Consider the following 25,016-nt stretch of genomic DNA (forward strand, 5'->3'; position numbering starts at 1 on the left):
GTCCCAAAAATAAATAAAAAATGTTGAAAAAAAAAAATTAAAAAAAAAAAAAACTGTAGTATGGCTCTAATTTCAATAAATAAAATGTTTTATGTATGTACTTTTTCAGTAACATAGTTGTACTTACTGCCCAGATAATGCTTCTTTGTGGGTAAATATACAACAGCATCTATTTATATCCTTTTCTCTTGTGTTTGTAGGTATCTATATGATGAACATATGCATGTTTTTGTGTATATATGCAAAATATTCCTCACTTTTCCACAACATTTTTTATTTAAGTAAAATTATCAGAAAGTTGATTACCTATGAAACATCAGAAACAAAATTATTTGAAATATTTTAGGAGGAGATCTGAAAAGAAAAAAAAAAAAAGAAAGAAAAACATACATGTACAAAATCTTAATTCCAGTGTCTAAAAGGCTCTGGAAAGCTTTTTTCTTAACTCATTTGGCAGCAAAATATAACATTACTTTGTATTTAACATTATTAAATACAGTCATTATTTAATCCCACCTTGTGTGGGTATGTTTTTATCTTTTGCTGCACAAATATCAGTGAGTTTGATTGATGGAGTGCTGCCCCAAACTCTCTTGGGGAGTTAGAGGTAATAGTATGTTCACTATATTACTTGGGTGGGGCCATGAGGATAGCAGTCAGAAGGCAGAGTAATAATGGAGTTGTTCCAGGGAGATGTACTTGTAAAGTTAAGAGCTTAGCTGAGCATCTGGCATGGGGTAAGAAGCAGTGTCTGCCAATAAAATCCCTCCAGTAAGGCTCCAAGAAGTTCTGAAATGTAGCTAAATTCTAGGCTGGGTATTCTATAAGCTATGTTGTGAATTAGAAGTGGGGAGCCATGAGGAAAAGCCAAGGTATCAGACCATAGTGTGGATTAAGGGTGATTCTGTGAATGCTAACTTTGATGTGAGAGCCACAAACAGTTTGCAGAGGGGAAACAGGGGACTCTAAGGCAGGCAGGGTCTAATGGCTAAACCCAAGAAGTCCTAGGTGACGGATTGCATGAGCAGTAAATAAAAGGATAGGGTTTTTTGGAAAATTGGTCAAGGATTCCTGGCCTCAACTGAGCTAGAGAAATAATGAATGGCATCTTGCACACACTTTGCTCTTGTACTTAGTAGTCTCGTGTTGCCCTGCTTTTTAAAATGTCTATACTTTATCACATAGTATTTTGGTCACTTCCATCACTGTTAGCAGTCTGTTTTGACTTCTTCCTGATCTCAATGACTTTGCTTCTTTACTTTTAATATGGTGCTCTATTCCAGCCTAGCTAGAATCCAGATAAGTCATGTCTAAACTGAAATGAGTAAGGTGTGAGGGACCAAGAGACTTTGGTCAGTAAAGTTCATGATCTTTGAAACAATTATTTACTGTATATCCTTTAAACACACACACATACACACAAAACTTTGTTTTCTTGTTACTCGAGTCTCAGTGAGGTACCATGTAGTGGGATTGTTTAGTTATTTTCAGATGAGTGAGGTGGGAGATAAGAATAAGTTTTGTACCTTAAAATCTACCATGTGTCACTCCTCAGTGTCCAGAATGGAATCTGTCTTCCCAGGGGGAGATGGAAGAGTTGGTCTGTGGAACAAAGTGATAAAAATTGTCAAGAATATCCAAAGACTAACACTGTTGGTACTTATTGATTTACATCTAGATGAGAAGAGCCCTTTTAAAGTTGATGTCTGTAGAAGACCTCACACTTTAACATAAAGCCTCAAAGTACTAAAGACGTAAGAGGAGAACGAAGTGATAAAAAAAGAGCAACAAAGTTGTAATGATTAGATGCTTGAGTTGGTATGGCAGTAGCTGTCAGTAATAGCGATTAGAGAGACTTTATGCAGCGGCTGTATGAAGTAGTTGAAGGAACATGGACACTGAAATCAGACAGGTGTAGGCATTATCTTATTCCACTTAAATAACGTCTTGACCTTGGACACATTTCTTGTTACCACCATCTGTAAAATGAGGATAATAATATCTAAGTTTCAGTGTTATGAGGATTAAAAGTTTCTAGTAAGTAAATTGTCAAAAAATGTTAGTTCCTTTTCCATTCACTGTCTTAGAGTTGGTCCCTCCTGCTCAGTTCCCCCCTCCCTCCCCCACAATACTTCCTTTATCCTTTAAGGGTTTCTCTTTTGTAATCTGGAGGCAGAGTTGCCAGAGCCAGCAGTACTTCTTCAGTAAGGCCCCCATTGGCAGTCTCCCTCACTGAATTCAGTTTCTGTCGTTGTTCTCATCCCGAACAGTAGTAATCTGCAGCACTTCAGAAAAATAGAGGAGGAAAGCAAAGTATGCCTCATCCCCACTTGTGGCACCCCTTATGCCAGTTTATACATTCCCTGTAACTCCTGTGTCTTTCCTCTGTCATCCATAGGATGTGTTCTCCATTGGTTCCTGGAGCTGCATGTATCTGCCATTCTTGTTGGCTTGTAGTATGCAGCAATAGCAGCATTCTCCTCATTCCTAGCCAGTTTGCAGGAAACACTCTTGGAATCTTGCTATGCTTGATGTATTTTCATTATATATTAAAACAAGATAGTGCTGTGAATGGGCATGTTACAAGTTAGCCTTTTGTGATATGGCAAGAAACATGGATTAAGTTTTTATGAGAATTTATATTCAGAATTCCAAAAAAAAAAAAAAAAAAAAAATTCATGGGGCAGCAAACCATCTTCAGCTTGGAAGGAGTGTGATGTGAAACTTAATTATAAATATGAGTAACATACATTTTTATGTGAATTAATATATTAGGTTAATTAAAAGTATCTTTTCTCCCTTTATTCATAATCCAGAAGTAGATAAGAGAAGAGTCTATTTATATTTAGAATATGTAATGTTAGATACTTCAAAATATTAATCAGAAATGGCCACTTTTGGGGTGCCTGGGTGGCTCAGTCAGTTAAGCGTCCAACTTGATTTTGGCTCAGCTCATGATCTCGCAGTTCGTGAGGTAGAGTCCTGCATCCTGCTCTGTGCTGACAGCTCAAGCCTGCTTGGGATTCTCTCTCTCCTTCTCTTCCTGCCACCACCCAGCTAGCACTCTCTCTTTTTCTCTCTCAAAATAAATACATAAACATTAAAAAAAAAAAAAAAAGAAATGGCCACTTTTAAGTAGGTGTGACATTGACTTGTTATATAGTTTTCTAATAAAAATCCTATCATACAAAGGAATGATTTAGGAACACAAAGGAATATTAAATTTCTTGCTTTATAGTATTTAATGATTAGTGTTTCAAAGATTGTGTTCTATAGAATACTAGTTTCACAACATTCCCAGCTGGGGCCAAAAAAAAAGAGAAAGAGGTAGTCTGGGGAGAGGTCTGTAATTAAAATATCAAATGCTATGTATGTATGCCCTCCTGGCAGTATATAGTACATATTACCATATTACACCTATGGAGACTCTCTGTCGGAAAGAAAAGTGCCAATGTGGCATTTCCCAAAAGAATTTAGTTTTTGGACCCCCCCGCCCCCAGACACACAACACTTAGCCTCATCCTTTGGCGTTACTGTTCTACAGAACACTTTAGGAAACATTGCTTTACCTCTTGGACCCTCTCTTAATGTGTAAGCTTCTATACTTGTAGTTTTCATAATTATAATTTTTTTAAAGTAAATATTGCCCCCAACATGGGGCTCGAACTCATGACCCCAAGATCAAGAGTCGCATGATCTTGACTGAGCCATCTTGACTGGGCTCAGTTGGTTGAGCATCCACCTTCAGCCCAGGTCATGATCTCACAGTCGTGGATTTGAGCCGCAAGTCGGGCTCTGTACTGACAGCTCAGAACCTGGAGCCTGCTTCAGATTCTGTGTCTCCCTCTCTCTGCCCTTCCCCTGCTCACATTCTGTCTATGTCTCTCAAAATTGAATAAACCTTAAGAAAAATTAATAAAATAAAATAAAATCCTCTTTATTGTAATCTAGCCTCAGTATTCTTATCTGTAAATTAGTAGTGCTAGTAGATATTTTATGGTGGCAGTTAAATGAAAAATCCATTTATTACAGCACCCCAGCCTTTAGAGATTCTGATTCATTTGTTTTAGGCTTGGGTTTTGTTTTGTTTTGTTAAGTGTATTTATTTATTTTTGAGAAAGAACATAAGCATGGGAGAGGCAGAGAGAGATGGGGAGAGAGAGGATCCCAAGCAGGCCCTGCACTGTCAGCCCAGAGCCTGAAGCGGGGCTCAAACTCACCAGCCGTGAGATCATGATCTGAGCTGAAATCAAGAGTCAGATGCTTTACTGACTGAGCGACCCAGGCTCCCAGGTTTGGTATTTTTTTTAAAGCAGTTAGAGTCATGAACCACTAGTCTGCATTATTATAGGTCTGCTATTCTGACATGCTTAGTTGCCTTTAATTTTAACAATTTACCTATCTCCTCCTATATCCCCCCTTGCTATTTTCCCAACACTCCCTTTTTTAATTGTTTGGACCCCTTATCCTTGGAGGAAGTAGGAGATGAAACTGATTTTGTGATTTACTGAAAGATGTAAGGGGAAATAGGTGGAGGAGTCCAAATGTAAAGTAATGATCTTGCCCCGTCCCCCTGCCATTTGTTCTGCACATTTTCTTTCTTACATCTTCGTGTAAAAACACTGTTTTTCCTCCCCCCCCCTCCCCCCCGTGGAAAGGCTTCCTGGCATTGAGGAAAGAGAATGAGCTTTGTTGCCAAACAGACCTGGGTTTATTCTCTCAGTTCTATTTACTGACATCTTAATAATTTCTTTATCCATAAAATGGGGACCAATAATACCTTCCTTGCTTTCTTCCTTGTGGTGATTAGAGATGGTGTAAATTAAGCACTTAAAAAGTTGCTAGCTCAATGAATAATAGCTATCATTGTCATTTTTTGATTTGGGAGTCTCTTAGGAAGATGAAAGACATAGCCAGGAACTACAACAGCAGGCTTATGCATGTGTCCTCCTCATTTGTGACAGTACCAAGATGATGCTAACAAGTAGTATTGTGAATTTTAAAAGTTAGTAATCTATAACAGAAATTTAGTTTATTTATTGGTTATTAAGAATTTCAATTAAAAAGTTTTAAAATCTCTAAAAATTTGGAAATAGAGAACATTATCCATAATGCTACTGATCTAGTAATTATGGTTAAGATTTTTGGATCATGATTTGGAAAAACACCAGAAGAATCTTGCCATCTAAGTGATAGCTGCAGAAGCCAAATATATTTTAAGAACCATAAATATAATGGAAAAAGTGCTATACTGAGAGGAAGCAGTAAAAGAATAGGAGAATTAATCATTAAAGGTTTCCTAAGGAAATGATTTTTTTTTTTGAAAGAGGTCCAGTTTTTATTTCTTTAACGGAGAAATACTTTTTTTAAAAAAATACTGTATTTTTTTTTTTTTTTAATTTACATCCAAGTTAGTTAGCATATAGTGCAACCATGATTTCAGGAATAGACTCTTTAATGCCCCTTACCCATTTAGCCCATACTCATATTTAAGAGTCTCTTATGTTTTGTCCCCCTCCCTGTTGTTATATTATTTTTGCTTCCCTTCACTTGTGTTCATCTGTTCTGTGTCTTAAAGTCCTCATATGAATGAAATCATACGATATTTGTCTTTCTCTGACTAATTCCACTTAGCATAATACCCTCTAGTTCCATCCATGTAGTTGCAAATGGAAACATTTTATTCTTTTTGATTGCCGAGTAATACTCCATAGTATATGTATACCACATCTTCTTTATCCATTCATCCATCGATGGACACTTGGGCTCATTCCATACTTTGGCCGTTGTTGATAGTGCTGCTATAAACATCGGGGTGCGTGTGCCCCTTTGAAACAGCATACCTGTATCCCTTGGATAAATACCTAGTAGTGCACTTTTTTTTTTTTTTTTTTTTTTTTTCCTTTTCGTGTTCTTTATTATCATGTTTGGTACAATTGTAAGCGGGATTGGGTTGTTTGGGGTTTGTTTTTTCTTTTCTTTTCTAATTTGTCTTTCTGCGGTGTCATTATCGGCGTATACAGACGCAACAGATTTCAGTACATAGAGTTTGTAATTTTCCTGTGGACCAGGGGCCTACTTTGCCGCTTAGGATGCATGCGCCCCCACCCCCTGCCCACCCGCAGCCTTCAGTTCCCCAAACCACTGGAGGACTCGTGGGGGTGGGAGTGGGGGTGGGAGTGGGGGTGAGGGTGGGGGAGGGGTGGGGGGCGGGGATGGGAGTGGCAGTGGAAGGGAGGTTCAGGGCGATTCATTCCAATGGGCCTCATTCAACCCCTTCGTTCAAATGCAGAAAGCTTTCTGTTCAAGTCTGAGCCTGGGGCTTCTCTGCATTGAATGGCTTTCTTCAACTCCCCCAACCCTTAGGCTGCAGTTTCTGAACTACTGGGAGGAAAGGGGGGGGGGGGGAGGGAAAGAAAGAAGGGGTGGGGGAGAGAAAGGGGGGAGGGGAGAAGATGATGTCTGAAGGACTTGCCTTCTCTGGAGCAAAGAGAGTCCCCTCCTTTTCCTAACCCAGGAAACCTCAATAAACCATTTGAGAATCATGGATGTGGAGGATGATATCTTACTATAATGCCTTCCAGGGGTGGGGGTGCAGGTACGTGGAAGGGTAGGGAGTTGGCGAGCGAGCGAGCGGCATGGTGTGGCGTGGCGTGGCCTGCCGAGTCAGAGTCAGAGGGTGGCATGAAACACGTGATGGTGGTGTCTTAGGGTTCAGAGGCCAAACACAGGCATGGGGCAATAGGGTAGTTCTATTTTTAATTTTTTGAAGAACCTCCATACTGTTTTCCAGAGTGGCTGCACCAGTTTGCATTCCCACCAGCAGTGCAAAAAAGCATCCTCACCAACATCTGTTGTTGCCTGAGTTGTTCATGTTAGCCATTCTGACAGGTGTGAGGTGGTATCTCATTGTGGTTTTGATTTGTATTTCCCGGATAATGAGTGATGTTGAGCATTTTTTATGTGTCTGTTGACCATCTGGATGTCTTCTTTGGAGAAGTATCTATTCTTGTCTTTTGCCCATTTCTTCCCTGGATTATTTGTTTTTTGGGTGTTGAGTTTGATAAATTCTTTATAGATTTTGGATACTAACCCTTTATCTGATGTGTTGTTTGCAAATATCTTTTCCCATACCATTGGTTGCCTTTTAGTTTTGCTGATTGTTTCCTTTGCTGTGCAGAAGCTTTTTATTTTGATGAGGTCCCATTAGTTCATTTTTGCTTTTGTTTCCCTTGCCTCTGGAGACATGTTGAGTAAGAAGTTTTTGCTACCAAGGTCAAAGAGGTTTTTGCCTGCCTTCTCCTCGAGGATTTTGATGGCTTCTTACATTTAGGTCTTTCATCCATTTTGAGTTTATTTTTGTGTATGGTGCAAGAAATGGTCCAGGTTCATTTTTCTGCATGCTGTTTTCCAGTTTCCCAGCACCACTTGCAGAAGAGACTGTCTTTATTCCATTGGATATTCTTTCCTGCTTTGTCAAAGATTAGTTGGCCATACGTCAGTGGGTCCATATTCTGTTCCATTAATCTGAGTATCTGTCTTTGTGCCAGTACCATACTGTCTTGATGATTACAGCTTTGTAATGCAGCTTGAAGTCTGGAAGAGATTTTTGTTTTAAGCTGAATTTTAAAATACTGAGTTTATTTAGAAAGAAGCAAAGTATTTCATTCAAAGATGGAATAAATACAAGATTTAAAAATAATGAAGATAAAACTGTATTAAAGAACTCTAAAATTACAAAAGATTTTCTTCAGTATCCATTTTAACCTAAAACCAGTGAAGTGCAGTGATTCATTGTGTCAGCAAACTAACTTTAGGACTACGCCTAGAGATATTTAAAGTAGGATTACAAAAAGACCTCCATTTTTCTTTACCAGCCTCCCTCTGGCAACATTGTAAGCATGCTCTGTAACTTGTGAGTTGCTATTTTGTAACCTATAATTTTGCAAAGCCAGAATCACAGGTCAAAGAGAATCTTAATTTAGGTCAGAATAGAATGAGCCACCTTCTTTCTAGAGTAATGCTAATTACTGTTTTGCTTTGTGTTTTTTGGAAAAGTTTGGATGTTAAGATTTATGTATGTTTCCTAAATTGTGGGAGATTCTGGAGGTTTTTTTTTGCTTACTTTTTGCTTTTTGGACAAAACTGAGAAACTAAAGACTGGAGGCTGTGTTGAAGCTGTTGTGGTATCTTTTGGAGAAGTGAAAATTGAAGGAAGGACAGTAACTGAAAGTGAAGTATGATATATTTCAAAACTTAAGGCCTGATATATTCTGGAATTAGTTTCATTTACTGAGTAGTGGCTTGTTGGTTTTGTAAATTGGTCTTTTCATCCTCTGGGGGAAAAAAAAACTAGCAAACCCAACAGATGTATCTTATTTTGTTTGTTGTTGTCTCTGACTATTTGTGATCTTTCCACTTTTCCCTTTTCAAAATGATATAATGAATCTTTTTAAGAAACAAAAGGACCAAAAAGATTAAGAAGATTCTTTTTCCCTGTAAATTTTAACCATAATTTTAAATATGTTCCCATCCCTACCAAAACAGATCTTTAAACCCTAGATAGAGAAAATCATGTTAATGCTACATGTTTTGTTTTGTTTGTGTTATCCTAAAAATTGTTGAAGGTGCTTAAACTTTTTTGCCGTGTAAATTTGACATTAACTCATTTTCAGATGGAAAATTAGCCCTTCATGATAAGACTATTAACTTCTCTTGGAGATGGCTTTGAAGTAAGTTAGTCTAGCAAACCGGGGCCTTGGAGATTTGGCCTCCTGTGGTTTCTCTTTCTGTCAGCAGTTAACAATATTTATACATATGTATTACTCTAGAGCAATAAAGTCATTGGCTTGAGAACACTAGACAGATTATAGACATTAGACTTTCCTACACTAAGTCAAATCTTTGAAGACTGAATATGTTATTTAAATCGAATCATATGGGGGCGCCTGGGTGGCTCAGTCAGTTGAGCATCCGACTTCGGCTCAGGTCATGATCTCGCGGTCTGTGAGTTCGAGCCCTGCGTCGGGCTCTTGTACTGAGAGCTCGGAGCCTGGAGCCTGCTTCAGATTCTGTGTCTCCTTCTCTCTCTGCCCCTCCTCTGCTCATGCTCTGTCTCTCTGTCTGTCAAAAATAAATAAACAGTAAGAAAAATTTTTAAAAAATCGTATCATATGAATTTGCTGATATTCAGCCATTTCTTGACCTATAAAAATGGCAGTTCATATAATTCAAGTTAATAGCTTAGTTGTTCTTAAACTTTTCCATTAAACTAGTATTCTTCCCAGTAGAAAGGAGTGACTTTCTTTAAAAGAAGCCTAGAAAGGTTTGTCATGCTTAGAATTTCTCTGAAGTTTCATGTTTTATCTTGAAACACTATTAATTTTGCCTTCTAGTGCATATTGAATGCATATTTATTTTAGTATAAAATGATGTGTTAAGTTAATATCGGGGGAAATGGTTAAGTAAAATTTTATCCTCTAATACAATTCTGTTGACATTCTACTGGGGTTTTCCCACTTGGAGAGCCACAGTGCCTTAGAATGGTAGGACTGTACCTTAGGGCCTTAGGTCTAGTACACAGTGCCTGCTTTTCTCAGTATAGACTTGAGGGATGAAAATTATGACTGAGTCACTGGGAGTATCTGGCATACATAACAGACAAACAGTTATCACAAAGGAAGTAAACAGTGCCTCAGAGAAATGTACGGTCTAAAAAGCATTGAAGGGTATTTGTAAGCTTAGTTCAACTCTTGGTTTTATGTTAGCATATATAATATTTGACGGTAAAGTAATATGCATGTGTATATTTTTAAAATACAGAGTAAGTGGCCATAACAGGTACATGTTACTGTTTCTCCATGAGACAGCTTACTTAGGTCTGGAAATTACCATTGTGCTGTATTTTGATTAATACTTTAGACTGCATTTTATTCATTGAGATTAATAGTACACACTAATCTTTATTAGATATCCTGAGAAATCTTTTGGGTAACTTTTATTCCTAGATTCTCAAACTTATTAAAGTAAGGAATTTGGTGCTCAGTTTTTAGGGAACAGTACGATGGTCTTTTGTTCCATGCTATCCACAAATTGTCTACAAGTTCTAAGCTTTTTAAAAATTTGATTTGAAGGCATCTGAGGGGCTTGATTGAATGCTTGAGTGGCAGGATAGTATGTAGTTACCTACATACTTTAGATGAGGAAAGTTACCAGTTTCCTCATCTAAAAATAGCTAGCTGCCTCATGAACAGTTCTGTGAATTATTCAAGAAAATGTAAAAGCACTTATAGTAAGTTGCCAATAAATGTTAGCTTCTGTCAAAAATAATGGCAAACATTACAGTGGGAGCTGTAGTTTTACGAATTTTTTTTAAGTAGCATAATTGTTGTTTGAAAAATATATTGTAATATATGTTCACTTTTAATAAACTAATTACTTTGTGATTGCAACAGAAACATAAAAATGGGAAATAAGGGAAAATTAGAAAAATAAGCAGACTCCACATGCATGTAGTTCTAGGGTGTGATTATATTAAAACTTGTAGTAGATTGACTGCATTTGTATTCGTCTACCTAAAGTGAAACTTCAGGTAGTAATAGGAACATCTGTTATTTGCAGAAAGCATTTGCTTATCCCATTGATAGTGCATATGTGGAGATCACAGGTGCATTTTAGACTTTGGTGTTTAGATGTGGGATTACTTGGATGAATTTTTTACTTTTAGGAGTAATTTATGAGAGGAATGTATTGAAGACATTGGAGATAACTCTGTGCCCTGCTTATGGTCTCAAGCTTTTTACTGAATTATTTATTATTGCATTGTGTTAGCTATTTTGCTTCTTGATAGATCATTTTACACCACAATATTGCTGCTGCCTAAGGAAAAAAAAGTCTCTTCAGCAGTCCTAATGACCTCTAAAAAGGGTAATTTGATTCTTAAGATAGAATTTTGACTTGCAGTGGTGGTTATAAGAAATTTTCTCTATGATATTGAGGTAATATTTTTTCCTCATACAATCATAGATATTGAGTGCAAACTTGCCTTTCATCTTCTGTATACTTAGAAGTTGTCTTCCAGAAATTGTTTCTCTAGTATTTATTAACTTTATAATTATTTGTGTGTATTTTGGTCAGGTGGCTTCGATAATTTAAGGAGGGTTTAAAAATTTTTTTTTATTAAGTTTATTTATTTTTGAGAGAGAGCACAGGGGAGGGGCAGATAGAGAGGGGGGATAGAGGATCCAAAGCAGGCTCCTTGCTGACAGCAGGTAGCCTGATGCGGAGCTTGAACCCATGAACCGCGACATCATAACCTGAGCCAAAGTCAGACACTTAACCAGCTAAGCCACCCAGGCTCCCCAAGGAGGGTTTTTAAGGCAAGAATCTAAAACTTCATGTCTCTGTAAAAGTGAATTTGTTAGCACCATTGTTTATATTGTTCTTGTTCTTTAAAATTGACATTTCCAAAAATAACCTAATATTTACTTTTTTTTCCTTTTTTTTGAGGACTGTCAGTACAGGTTATGGGTGGTATCCAGTAGGCAGGCAGGACTCACTGGGAGGGGACAACCGAGATGGCTAAAAGCAGCACACTGGGTTGGTGGGTATGGATTGGTAAAAGCTGTCTTTTGGGCTCTGGGGCAGCATCATAGTCAGAATCTAGAATATTAGCCCAAACCAGAGGGACACAAGCAAGATAAAGAGTAGGAGTTAAAAACTTAACATACCTGGGAGCACCTGGGTGGCTCAGTTGATTGAGCGTCCGACTTCAGCTCAGGTCGTGATCTCACAGTTTGTGAGTTTGAGCCCCGCATCAGGCTCTGTGCTGACATCTCAGAGCCTGGAACCTATATCGGATTCTGTGTCCCTCTCTCTCTGCCCCTAACCCACTCGCGTTCTGTCTCTGTCTCTCTCAAAAATAAATAAACGTTAAAAAAAATATATTAAAAAAAAAACCTGAAGAAGTCGGCAAGTAATGTAAGTGAATGTGGCAGCTGTGGCTGCTGGAGAGTCCCTCTCTTAAATTCAGCCATTTGTTGCTGTATGGGGATAGGGACCCAGGTTTTTGTGTAGAATCTAAAATTTAAATGTTAGTAAGTCATTTTTTCCACCGATAAGTTACAAGCTAAATTTGGCCAACAGGGTACCAGTTTGTGACTACTGTCTCTTAAGGGGGCCTTTTTCAGGTTTATAATAATTTTGATGATCTGAAACTATAGATAATTTTATATCAGTAAACTCTCTGGGAGTAAAAAATGAATAAAGGAAAGAAAAGCCTTCCCCATGTCTCCCATCTGATTTTCTAATACATCTTTACTTCTCTCTAATACATCTTTGGCTTCTCTATAAAAGATTGAGATTTATTTGGGGGAATATTAGCTATGTATTAATATCTCTTAGTTTAATTACCTGTAGCATTCTGACTGTATTTCCATGCAATTCTAATGATCTGTTTCTACTTAGCTGGGAGTTTTATATAATACATCAAATTTATTTTTGATACATTATTGAACAGGTGCCTTCCCTATTTAGTGTTCTTGATGATAGTTGTCTTTCCTGTAAGTAGTAGTGATGATTTTTTTTTTAGTGTTTACTTATGTATTTATTTATTTTATTTATTTAAAAAAAATTTTTTTTAACGTTTATTTATTTTTGAGACAGAGAGAGAGCATGAACGGGGGAGGGGCAGAGAGAGAGGGAGACACAGAATCGAAAGCAGGCTCCAGGCTCCGAGCCATCAGCCCTGAGCCCGACGCGGAGCTCAAACCCACGGACCGCGAGATCGTGACCTGAGCTGAAGTCGGACGCCCAACCGACTGAGCCACCCAGGCGCCCCAATGTGTTTATTTATTTTTGAGAGAGAGAAAGAATGCGTGTGAGCAGGGGAGAAGCACAGAGAGAGGGAGACAGAGTATCCAAAGCAGGCTTTGTGCTAGCCACAGAGAGCTTATCATGGGGCTCGAACTCACGAACCGTGAGACCATGACCTGAGTTGAAGTCAGACGCTGAACTGACTGAGCCACCCAGTGCCCTGATGATTATTTTTTAAAAAACAGCTTGTGTATTTTTTCTTCAACTTTTCCCTTTAAAAAAAAATTTAAAGTAAACTCTGCCTTCAAAGTGTGACTCGAACTCAGGACCCCAACATTAAGAGTCTCATGCTCTACCACTTAGCCAGCCCGGCATCCTGCTTGTGTGTTTCTTCATTTCTTAACTAATTCTTCCAACTTTCTATTGTGATCTTTTTAAAAATACAGAAAAAAATGAAGAATAGTGAAATAACTGTTCACATACCCACTATCTACATAAAGCTGCTTAACATTTTGGGGTGTTGGGTGGTTCATTCGGTTAAGTGTATGACTTCCGCTCAGGTCATGATCTCGTGGTCTGTGAGTTCAAGCCCCATGTTGGGCTCTGATGACAGCTCAGAGCCTGGAACCTGTTTTGGAATCTGTCTGTCTGTCTGCCCACCCCCCCCTCCCCCTCCCCGACTCGTGCTCTCTTTTGCTTTCAAAAAAAATTTTTTTAAAAAAGCTGTTAGCATTTACTATATTTTATGGCTAATTGATTTACTTATTCAAAAATGAGTTGCAGACACGCTGCTTTACTGCTATAAATTTGACCATGCTCCTAAAAATAAAAGATTCTGTAATCAGAATGTCATCTTACAAGTGTGTGTGTGTACACTTACATGTTATTTATGTTCTGGAAAGTGTATGCCCAGGACATGCTCATGAATTCAAACAAACAACAAAATCTTCCCTTTTTTAATTTGCTACAACAGGAGTGAAGGCTACTTTGGATCTGGGTCATAGCAGATATGATCTTTATTGCTACAATCCCTGGGCACCATCCATCCAAGTACCTTTAATAATAGGACTTTGCTTTCACAAGGTTCACGGAAATAAGGAGACTATTCTGATAGAGATGCGACTTTTTCCTAAAACTCCTCGCTTCAAGCTACACAGAATATTAGGCTAGGGGAACAGATGCTGATAGGAATAAGTCCTTTTAAATTGCTAGGTAAAGGACAGAATATATGCCCAGGGAGATATATTATAGAATTTTAGTAGGAGGTCTGGATATTTGGTCATTTGTTGATATGTACTCATGACTCATTTTATTTTAGTGAAAGGGTATTTATCCTACAAAGAAAATGGAAAACTAATACTTGAATAGCCCAACCTAAAAATTTTCAGGATTTTAATGAAATTTCTCTTCTGTTTAGCAAGTTTTTGTATCTGTATATGAATAATGCCTGAATGTCTGTTTTGTCTGCTCTCTAAAAAAGGAGTCAAAGGTGGAATTTGTGTCATTGTTAAGAGTTTGGGATTGGTATTTCCCAGTTTCACCCCAGAGCTATTAGAAAAAATATTGCCACTTTAATTATGCTTTTGTGCTTTCTGTGGAAGATTCAGTATTATGATTGCCTTCCTTTTTACTCTCCTTTTAAAATATGTTCTTTTCCTCTATTACAGATTTTTTTCTTAGGTATATCAACTGAAGTTTAATGAGAAGAATTGTGACCAGCTAGGAGAATTTTCTGCAAGGAATGGAATTAGCTCATAGCTTATTGCTGAATGAAGAAGCATATAATCAACTAGGTGAAGTTCAGAGGGCAGAGTTTATTTTTGATTGGTTGAGATATTTGGAGAAGCTCTTGCTGGCAACCAGCAGGGTGGGTAAAATTGCAAAAACTGTTTTTGTGTGTGTTTTTTTTAAATGCTGGATAATGTTTAGTTCTTTTGGTTTGCTTTTCTAGTTCTGCCCAGAATAACCTAAATTAGCTTTCAAATGGTATACCTTATTGAGAGTTTATAATGAAATATTACAAGAAGTTCTTTCAAAAAGCAGCCAATATTTTTTATATTACTTAAAATATGTATAAAATATAAACTATGAACCACATTTTATTAGATTTCATTTTCATTATCTTGTTCACCTTCATATGCATGAAGCCCTTGTGTAAGATATTGCTAAATATTGTAATGGGAGTTTTAAAAAGTTGTGAGGTCTTTAAGGAGAATGTAATTGGAAAAGTCTTTTAGTAAACATATTCACTTTTAAGCTTATGAAATAAGTACCAAAAAAAAAGACACGCTCATATTTTCACCTGTATCCAGCATTTGTTAACGTTTTGCCATATTTGACTGATTTACCAAGCCATGTGAGGTGGTTTTACACCTAAATACTTCTGCATACATCTACTAAAAATGAGGATATTCTCACAATATCATATGCAATGCAAAAGCGGTGCAAAGACACTACTCATGGAAACATTTGGAATTTAATAAGGCAAAAATCCATACACTGACAAATACTTCATTGTAGAAGCTTAGACCTTAGTGATCACCTGAGTACCGTTACTACTGTAATGATACTCTGTACTCCTTTTTCAGAGAGCAGACAAGTAAAATGGAGTAACATTACTGGCATTAAATGCATAAGTTTGCAAAAAGAAAATTGCACTAAACTTAGAAAAAGATCTAAGTAAAACAAATAATCATTCATGACAAGGTCAGCTTTAGTGATCGATTATACATTGCTCATGTACATATACATATGGCAGAGGCTTAATAGTTATAATACAACTTTGCTCTACCTTTCACTAGAAAAAGATTTAGAAGAAATAGAGCCCTTGTCTTTCTTTACAGAGACTCCAGTGTATATTGGCCCAGAAATTATTTTTTAGAGATATCCTCAGGGCAACGAGCTACCTGTTCATGTGGTGTAGATGACTACATCACCAACTGATCTGTAATTTTTAGTCAAAATAATTTTGCGTTTTTCTAGAGTTTTTAATTCTTAAATATATGAAAGAAAAATCGTATTAGAAGATTACATGTAATTATGTTGACTTTGAATTGTCTTTTTGTTACCTTCCTTTCTAGAGTGATGTAAGGGAGAAACAGAAGACTCTGGTAGAACAGCTCCTATCTTTGTTGAACAGCTCTCCAGGGCCTCCTACCCGCAAACTGCTGGCTAAAAATCTCGGAATTCTTTATAGTATTGGAGACACGTTCTCTGTTTATGAGACAATCGATAAATGTAATGATCTTATTCGTAGCAAAGATGATTCTCCAAGTTATCTTCCCACTAAACTGTAAGTTAGATATTAAAATTGAACATAAAACAAAATAGTGCTTCCTTGTGTATCATTTCTCTAAAGAACCCAAACTACTTGTACCCAAACTGAATACAAATTATTTCACTCATTTTTTTAAATCTAACTTTTAAAAACATCTAACATTTTTCCACTGACTGTTCTAAAAAATATTTTAGGCATTTTTGAAGTCTTGATTTGGGAATCAGAACTCTCACTAAAAATTTAGCAGTTGAAGACTCAAATATAGAACACAAACTGGTGGTTGCCAGAAGTAGGGGATAGTGGGGGGACAGGTGGAATAGGTGAAGGGGATTAAGAGGTACAAACTTACAGTTATAAAAATAAATAAGTCATGGGGATGAAAAGCACACCATAGGGAATATAGTCCATAATATTCTAATAGTTTTGTATGGTGACGGATAGTGACTGCATTTATTGTAGTGAGCATTTTGTAATGTTTATAATTGTCGAATCACTGTGTTGTACACCTGAAGCTAATATATGTCAACTATTTAAAAAAAAGTGTTTAAAGATACATACAAAAAATCTTAGCAGTTGAGTGTTTAAGAAAAAGAGATTTTAAATTCTCCACATCTTGGGTGTTCTTTAAATTTGTTAGTTCTTATTAGTAAAAATTAATGGTAACTACAATATAGAAAAATACTCTTCTGAGCTGAAAAAAACAGCTTAGAATTTTTCAACGTATTATTCAGTTCATTTTTTCATCTGTTATTTTAGAGAAGGCAGTTTGCCATGTATGGTTCCACAGTAGTTATTTTACAGAAATTTTTGTTGATCTTTTAGCTTATAACAGGATATATCTTCCCATACAGGTTTCAGACTTCAGACTTGATAAGAACATTATTTCCTATTTTACTTATCTTTTATTTTTAAGATTATCTTTGATTATCTAATAATACATGTAGGTCAATTGTATGAAAAATTACTTCATAAAAATTTGAGGGAATGGAATCTTTGGGCTGAGGTTTAGATTATTTGAAGATACATCTTTTTAAAATATTTGATACTCATGCAAGTGTTATGCCTTAGGATTTAACTGTGGAGTCGATTCTGGGCAATTTTGTCCTTTAAAGGTAAAATTAAATAGTCACCTTTAATAGTCTAAGTTTTTTTTTCCTTTTTTTTCCCTTGTGACTGATTTCTAATTTAAATGTTGTTTCAGTGCTGCTGTGGTATGTTTGGGTTCCTTGTACAAGAAGTTGGGGAGAATCCTGGTTAACACCTTTACCGATACAGTGGGGAATATTCTTAAAGCTATGAAGAGTGCAGAGGTGAGTGCAAGTTCAACCAAAGAATAAAAAGGTAGTATTATATAGGTTTTATGATTTCTTGAACCAATAAAATTTCTTTACATATGATAAGCATATGTAGGTATGTATATAAATTTATCCATAAAAATATTTCTGGGCGATGCACATAGGTACTTGGTATATTGAATCTTTATTAGAAAACCCATAATATGCGATTATAGATAAATTCAGATAGGCAAAAACTAAGGTATTTCTCTGGCAGACCCATCCCTGCTTCTTCCTCTCACATCACCTTTCCCCAATACTGCTTACTAGTACTACAGCAAGTGCTTGTCAATAAGGACAAGCTGCTCCTCCTCCACTTACTTGCTATCTCTCTTTCAAAATAAATAAAAATAAACTTTATTTTTTAAATGTTTATTTATTTTGAGAGAGAGAGAGTGTGTGAACAGGGGAGGGGCAGAGAAAGAGGGAGACCCAGCTTCCGAAGTAAGTTCCATGCTTTGAGCTGTCAGCACAGAACCTGACGCAGGGCTTGAACCCATGGAACATGAGATCATGACCTGAGCCAAAGTGGACGCTCACCTGACTGAGCCACCCAGGGGCCCCTAAAAATAAACAAAAAAAAAATGTTTTTAATATAAAAATGTCATACCAGTTCTTGTTCTAACCTTACCTAGAAAAGAAGTCTAGAAAACAGCTCTGAAATAACTTAGAAAAATGCTGTCTGGTTAAACACATTTTTTTTTAATGCACCAAGATACAACATTGGAAAGTTCAAATGTAAAATATGCTAAATTTTGAGAAGAACATAGCTGATTTGGGGTGCCTGCCTGTCTCAGTAGCACATGCAACTTGCAATCTCAGTGTTGTGAGTTCAAACCCCATGTTAGGTGTAGATGTTACTTAAAAAAATAAAATCTTAAAAAAAAAAAAAAAAACAAAACATAGCTGATTCAAGAAGTGATGCCCATAATATAAAACTGGTGATAGAATCTACTCAGGAATTCACTTCTGAGCAGTGGTTTGATGAAAGATTAAAGAAAGTGATTTAGCAGAAGAGATTGTTCGCATCTTTAATCTTTTGTTTTAAGAGGAAATGTTTTATCTAGTGAGGAATGACCACTTTAAACTTTTTTTCTGACTTCACTCCCGTTAGTTAAGCTGTCTTCCTTTCAGGCCCTATAGTTAACAGAGAATTGCTGTATAGGTTTCTGAAATTGTAAAGTTATTGCTAAGGATTTTATTTCTTCTTATTTTTGCCTTTATGATTTAGTTGATCAGGTACCACAACATGTTGGATATATCAAAAGGGTTCCCACCTTTGATCCACACCTTTCAGTAATAGACAACATAAAGTTGGGATAGAAAGAAATTCAAAAGTTTCACCTTAGGACCCATTTTGTTACGTCCACCTGTAATTATTCATTATTGTGCTCCTTTGAACAAAGATATTCAAAAATGAATATATAAATTAAAAACATCAGGGGCACCTGGGGTGGCTCAGTTGGTTAAGTGTCATACTCTTAATTTTGGCTCAGGTCATGACAAAGATGAACAAAGATGTTCATATATCTTTAAACAGATAAAATAATATTCCTATGAAAAGGATACTTGATGTTGATCTTGTCTTCTCTCAACTTTAGTTATCTTTAGTGGCCTTAACTTCCTGGGATATAGAAATCATTTGGGGCATTTAGTAAAACATCAGTAACATGAGGAGCTACTATTTTTTGTGTGTGTTTACTATGTGCCTGGCACTGTGGTGAATGTTTTCCCCACAAGGGTTTATTTACTTCTCATACTGGCTCTATGGGGTTCATCTTATCCTCATCTTATAGATGGAGAAATAAGTAGGAACAACTTAAAGCCACACGGGTACTAAGGGTCAGAGCCAAGATTCAGACCCAGGTCTTTTTAAGTCTGAAGCCCAGACTTGTCCTCAGAGTTAAACTACTCGACTCATTAAATGATGTTTAAAGCTATGAAATCTACTGAGCATGTACTATAGGTCAGGTACTATTCTAAGTACTTTACCTGTAGTAACTTGTTTGATCTCCACAATAGCCTTTGAGGTGGATACGTCCATTTAACAGATGAAGAAACAGTTTTGTCCAAGGTCACCCACCTGCTAGGTGGCAGACCCTACACTCTTACCATATTGCCTCATTAACAGCAACCATTTATTTAATGCTTAGCAACATGCAAGCTTTATGCTAGGTACTTTTCATATAATTTCATTTAATCTTCACATCAACCCTTTGTATTGTGTTGAAATGTAATATAGACAACACTTTTCAAATGGTAAACAGTACATAAAATAACAGCTGTTAATGTTGGGTGGGTTGGTTACTGTACACAGGTAAGTGTTTCACTAATGTAGGAGGTAAGTTTTGATGCTAAATGCTGCTTTTCACAGTGAATTTCTTTTCTTAGTATTTAAATTTCTTCTTTTTGGTAGTCTCAAGGTCGATATGAGATTATGCTGAGTCTACAAAATATATTAAATGGACTAGGAGCTGCTGCTATACCTTGCCACAGGGATGTTTATAAAGCTGCTAAATCCTGCCTAACAGATAGATCCATGGCTGTTCGTTGTGCTGCTGCAAAGGTAAATGGTCTAATAAGCAGAATTTCTCAAAATAAATATAAAGAAAATTAAATTAGTTTATCCCTGTGAAAACACTAATAACAGCCACATGATCCTAAAGCTACAACCTTGGCAATCAGCTGAGACTAATCTTATGTTAGCATATGAGGAAACTGAGGCCCAGAGAATTCTATGGATTTCCCAAGATTCTTCAATAGTTCACAGCACATTGTTGGAGGGTGGGGAATTCATGTTACCAGACTCTAAGTATTCCTTTCAGTCTACCATGCTTCTTCTCTGTAATTTTGTAAACTAAATTTTACATGTAAAGTTTACGTTATTTGAAAGAGATCTGTTCTTATCATGCCTTTTTTTTTAAGTCTAGGATTTAGATTTTGACATTTTAATTTCTTTTGAATATGTCACTTTTTGCAAGCTAGGAACAGAATCAAACTAAGGCAGTCTAGTCTTCTAAGGATCCAGGCCAAGTCTTGAGATCTTGTGCAGAATTATCATGCCTTCTTAATGTAGTTGGTTAGATAGTATGGTAAAGTTGGTGTAATCATAGTCACAATTTCTCATAGATGACAAATTTCTTCTAAAGACATTTTTCCTAGCCTATTGAGTCAGAATGGATTTTCCTCCCACCCTCTGTGGGCACATTGTTTTATATAACTTTTATGACTTTTAATAAGTACTCATTTTTTGTCCCTGCAGTCATTGTTTACATACTTTAAATTTGTATATCATTTTTGTTAGAACTTGATAGTTTCTACAACTTATATAGCTCTGAACCTAACAGTTAACATTTTGTTGTTCGTTAATGTCTCTTTTTCCAATTAAATAGTGTCTCCTTGAACTTCAGAAAGAGGCCATCTTTATGTGGAGTACGGACCTGGATAGTGTGGCCACACTATGTTTTAAGTCCTTTGAAGGTTCCAATTATGATGTGAGGATTTCAGTTTCAAAGCTACTAGGCACGGTGTTGGCTAAAGCTATAATTTCTAAACATCCAGGAGCAGGTAAATTTATATAATTATTTTCATAATGTCTAATAATTTTTTCCCAGTTGGTTTATACAAACATAAGGGAGTATTACTACTATCCAATATTAATTCTGAAGAGCTGCAGGATATCTTAGAGATCAATTTTAGTTTATAAACATTGCTAAAGGTCCCAAGATTTCATTTTTAAACAGTTCAGTAAAAATTTGAGGGAAAAAAATGAACTCTTGAAGAAATACACTTTATTTAGTCATTGTCTTTCTTTATATATGGTCTTTGCTTTTTTTTTAAAAGTAAATTGTGAAATGTTATCTAATAATAGATATGATCTGTATCTTAGTTCTTTTTTTAAGCAACATGCATTTGATTCCCTATTTTTGGCTTGCCATTTTCTAGGTCGGTATAAGGGAACAATGGTAAAAACAATTGGTAAATAATTCCAAACAACAGATATTTGAAATTCACCATACTTGGACAATTTGCTTTTGTTACTTTTTATTCCCTATTCCTACACTTATAGGCAATGAGCACGGATGGGATATTTTTAAAAACAAGAATTTGCCTGGATCTAATCAACAGTGTATGTAAAACATTGATGAGTAATTGAAAATTTGCTTTATCATTCTGTCTCCAAAAAATAAACAATCTCACACAAATGAAAATGTGATTGTTCTGTAGAACCTTGCTTCTCAAACGTTTGCAGACCTGTAGTATCAGCATCACCTCAAAGCTTGTAAGAAATGCAGAAACCCAGGCCCCACACAATTTACTAAATCAAAATTCTCATTTGAACAAGATCTCCAGATAATTCATAATGCACATTAAAATTAGAGAGGCGTTGCTTAAGAAATCATTATCATTATATAAAGGGAAATTGTTTTTTCTAAAGCCAGTGTTTCTTAACCAGGGATGGGAGAGGACAGTAAGCACAGCGTATCACAGTCACATGGGGAACATTAATAAACTACAGTCCCCTCATTCTGAGATTATAAGTAAAATTTATAATAAATTTTTATTTTTATTACAGTTTCTCTAATCTTACAATTCATTAAGACTTTCTTACTTATTGGGTGGTGAGGAAAGGGTGAATAGGAACAGGAAGAAGCCACACACAAAAAAACCCAAACCATAAAAAAAGTTGTTCAGGACAGTTAGGAGTTTAAATCTTAAGCCACCTAAAAAATTAAAGTTAGAAAACATGTTTAATGTCTTTTGAATTAATCCTTTTGAAAATGTGGATTGCTCATTTCTATAAATGTATCATTAGCGCTGGCACACAGTTGCAGTAAAAAAAGCAAAATGTAGAAATGCATAAGAAATGTGAATAAATAAGTGTATATGCTTTGATGGTAGCACTAAACTAATGCTAGTGTTTTTGTAATCAGATTGAGCAAAGTGAAGAATCAGCTTCATCCACACTAAGAAATCTTTAGGATTTAGCCTAATCTTTTGTTAGAAATTCTGTCATCTTGCATCAATAAATTCTAGCCTGCAAATAATCGAGTTCTATTTGTACCACTAAGAAGTGATCTAGGTATCATAATAGAGTTTTTAAAGGTGGGGACTAGTAGCAACATAGTGCTGAATAATTTAGAAAACCAATGCATTGGAGGTTTATATACTCAACCATAATACACAAAGGTTATGAAGTACAGAACTGAAATGATTTTCCTAGTAAAATTAACAGGCTTCATTCAAACAGGTGGTATGTTACTCCAAGGCACTTAAAAAGCAGGGATTGAGTATGACATTTTCCTATCATTGGAACGAGTTGTAGGAATTGGTGTGATCTTTTAATATCTAATTTAATATTGTAAAACCTTCATTTGTAAGCATAATTCGTTTCGGAAGCATGCTTGTAATCCAAAGCACTTGTATATCAAAGCAAATTTCAAGAACCGTTGGCTCAGTTGTGATCACGTGATATTTAGCATCATGTACTACTCGTATTGCAAGACATCACTCATTTATCAAGTTAAAATTTGTTAGAAATGTTTGCTTGTCTTGCAGAACACTTGCTGAACAAGTTACTTGCAATCCAAGGTTTTACTCTATCATTCTCTTACCTGCTCAAGGACATTGCCCTAGGAAGTCTCTCCTCTCTTATATCAGCTTTTCCCTCTCTATTGGATTATTACCTACAGAAACATGATTTTGTTTCTCCCATCTTTAAAAAAAAATAATATATCCTTTTCTGTCTCATTTCCCAGTGAGCTGGAGGTCCATTTCTCTTCCTTTTGCAGCAAAGTTCCTCCGAAGAGTTCTTGATACTGTCTTTAGTTTCTCTCCTGCCATATTTTTCAAACCCACTTCAGTTAGGATTCTCCTCTTTCACTCCTTCAAAACTGCTTTTTTTGTTAAGGTCACCAAAGACCTCCATGTTCATTCATTCATTCATTCATTCAGTAAATATTTGTTGAGTGTTTATACTTGGCCAGTATCTTTTCTGAGTACATGGGTTATGTCATTGAACAAAACAAATCAAAAGTGCCTATTTTGAGCTTATATTCTAATACTCCGCCATGCCAACATCAGTGGGCAGTTCTCAGTTGTCTCACTTGACCTTTCAGCAGTATTTAACTTGGCGGATCCTTTTCCTCCTCTTTTTTTCACTTGCCTATGGGACTTCATTCTCTCTTGGTTTTCCTTCTTCCCCACTAGAAATTCCTGTTCCATCTTTGATGATTCCTTATCTATTTACAGAAGAAGCCCCTTACCTAGTACTTGGTCTTCTGCAGTGTATGTATGTGCATCCTCTTGGTGATCTTACCCAGTTTCGTGGCTTAAATACCATCTTTCAGGGATTCTTGGATTTGTATCTTTAGCCTGGGCACCCAACTCTCATATCTAGCTGCTCCTTTCACATCTCTTTGAAAGTTTGATGTTTCAAGTGAACTTGCCCTAAAGCAAATGCCTGATCTCACCTCCCCTAGAAAATATACATACCTGTTCTACTTACAGGCTTACTAATCTCAGTTGATGCCAATTCTGTCCTTCCTTCCAGATGTTCAAATAAAAATTTGGAAAGTCACCCTTGACCCTTATCTCTCACACTCAATAGCTTTTCTACCAGACAATCTTCAAATGTACCTAGAATTAAGACACCTTTAGGATTGGCTAATGATGAGGCTGACGCAGGAATTACCTGAAGATGAGCTTGGAACTTATTGTGCCAGAAAAATAAGGTGCTTCCACTGGCCAGCTCCTTGAAGACAGACCCACTGGTGAAATCCAGGACTGTTAGGCAAAATTAATAATGACAGAAATTTATTATAACTATTAAATAAAAAAGAAATCTATGAGTGCCTACTGAGAATAAATAAAAGAGAAAGTTCTACAGTAAATGCTAACTAATAAATATTGAAGGAATGATTGTTAGATAATGACCTTTTGCAGTCATTATAGTAATAATTTATGCAGGTAGGAATCCTCTGTACATAGTTGGATGAAAGTTTGATGGGTTATAGCATATTTATACTGTCTTAAAGGATCACCACACAGGTTGCATAGTAATTACGAAAGGAAAGTTGATATTTTACAGTGGACAGACCTGGCAGACAAATCTCATTCATGTGTTCAAAGATCATAACACCAATGTAGGGACAGACTAACAGTGCCTTTTAATGTTATGCATTGAAAAGGATTATGGCATTACTTAACGTGGTTCTCCTGCCAAAAATTCTGAGGAAATACTAGACAAACTCAGATTGAGTGCTGTTCTATAAATGTTTTCTTCAAGAATGACAAAGTGATAAGGAAAATATGGTAACTCTCAGTGAAGGGGACACGGGAGTTAATCTTACAATTCTTGCAGCTTTTTTTATAACATACTTTTGAAAAGTTTTGAAATAAAAACTTAAAAATACATACGTATGTATATCCAACTTCACTCTTCTGCAACCACTTTGATCTAAGCCATCATCGTCTCTTGCTTGCATTACTGAGTTGCTTCTAGTGGGTTTTCTTGTCTCAGCACAGAAGCAAAGTGACAGATTATATCACTGCTCTGCTTAAGGTCCATCATTAGACCCACTCACTTCACT

At 36.3% G+C, this 25,016-nt stretch overlaps 1 protein-coding gene across 3 annotated transcripts in view; it reads left to right on the top strand.

Annotated features, from left to right (window-relative positions):
- HEATR5A (HEAT repeat containing 5A) overlaps positions 1-25,016 on the top strand; it is a 122,040-nt gene that overhangs the window by 2,754 nt on the left and 94,270 nt on the right. For all 3 annotated transcript variants that reach the window (XM_049612937.1, XM_049612938.1, XM_049612939.1), the window contains exons 2-6: positions 14,481-14,680; positions 15,894-16,105; positions 17,292-17,400; positions 19,841-19,990; positions 20,817-20,991. In XM_049612937.1, the coding sequence (XP_049468894.1) occupies positions 14,555-14,680; positions 15,894-16,105; positions 17,292-17,400; positions 19,841-19,990; positions 20,817-20,991 (772 nt within the window). In that variant the 5' untranslated portion in view covers positions 14,481-14,554. The remainder of the gene's footprint in view (positions 1-14,480; positions 14,681-15,893; positions 16,106-17,291; positions 17,401-19,840; positions 19,991-20,816; positions 20,992-25,016) is intronic.

This window comes from Panthera uncia (genome assembly GCF_023721935.1).
Source record: "Panthera uncia isolate 11264 chromosome B3 unlocalized genomic scaffold, Puncia_PCG_1.0 HiC_scaffold_1, whole genome shotgun sequence".
Taxonomy (NCBI): domain Eukaryota; kingdom Metazoa; phylum Chordata; class Mammalia; order Carnivora; family Felidae; genus Panthera; species Panthera uncia.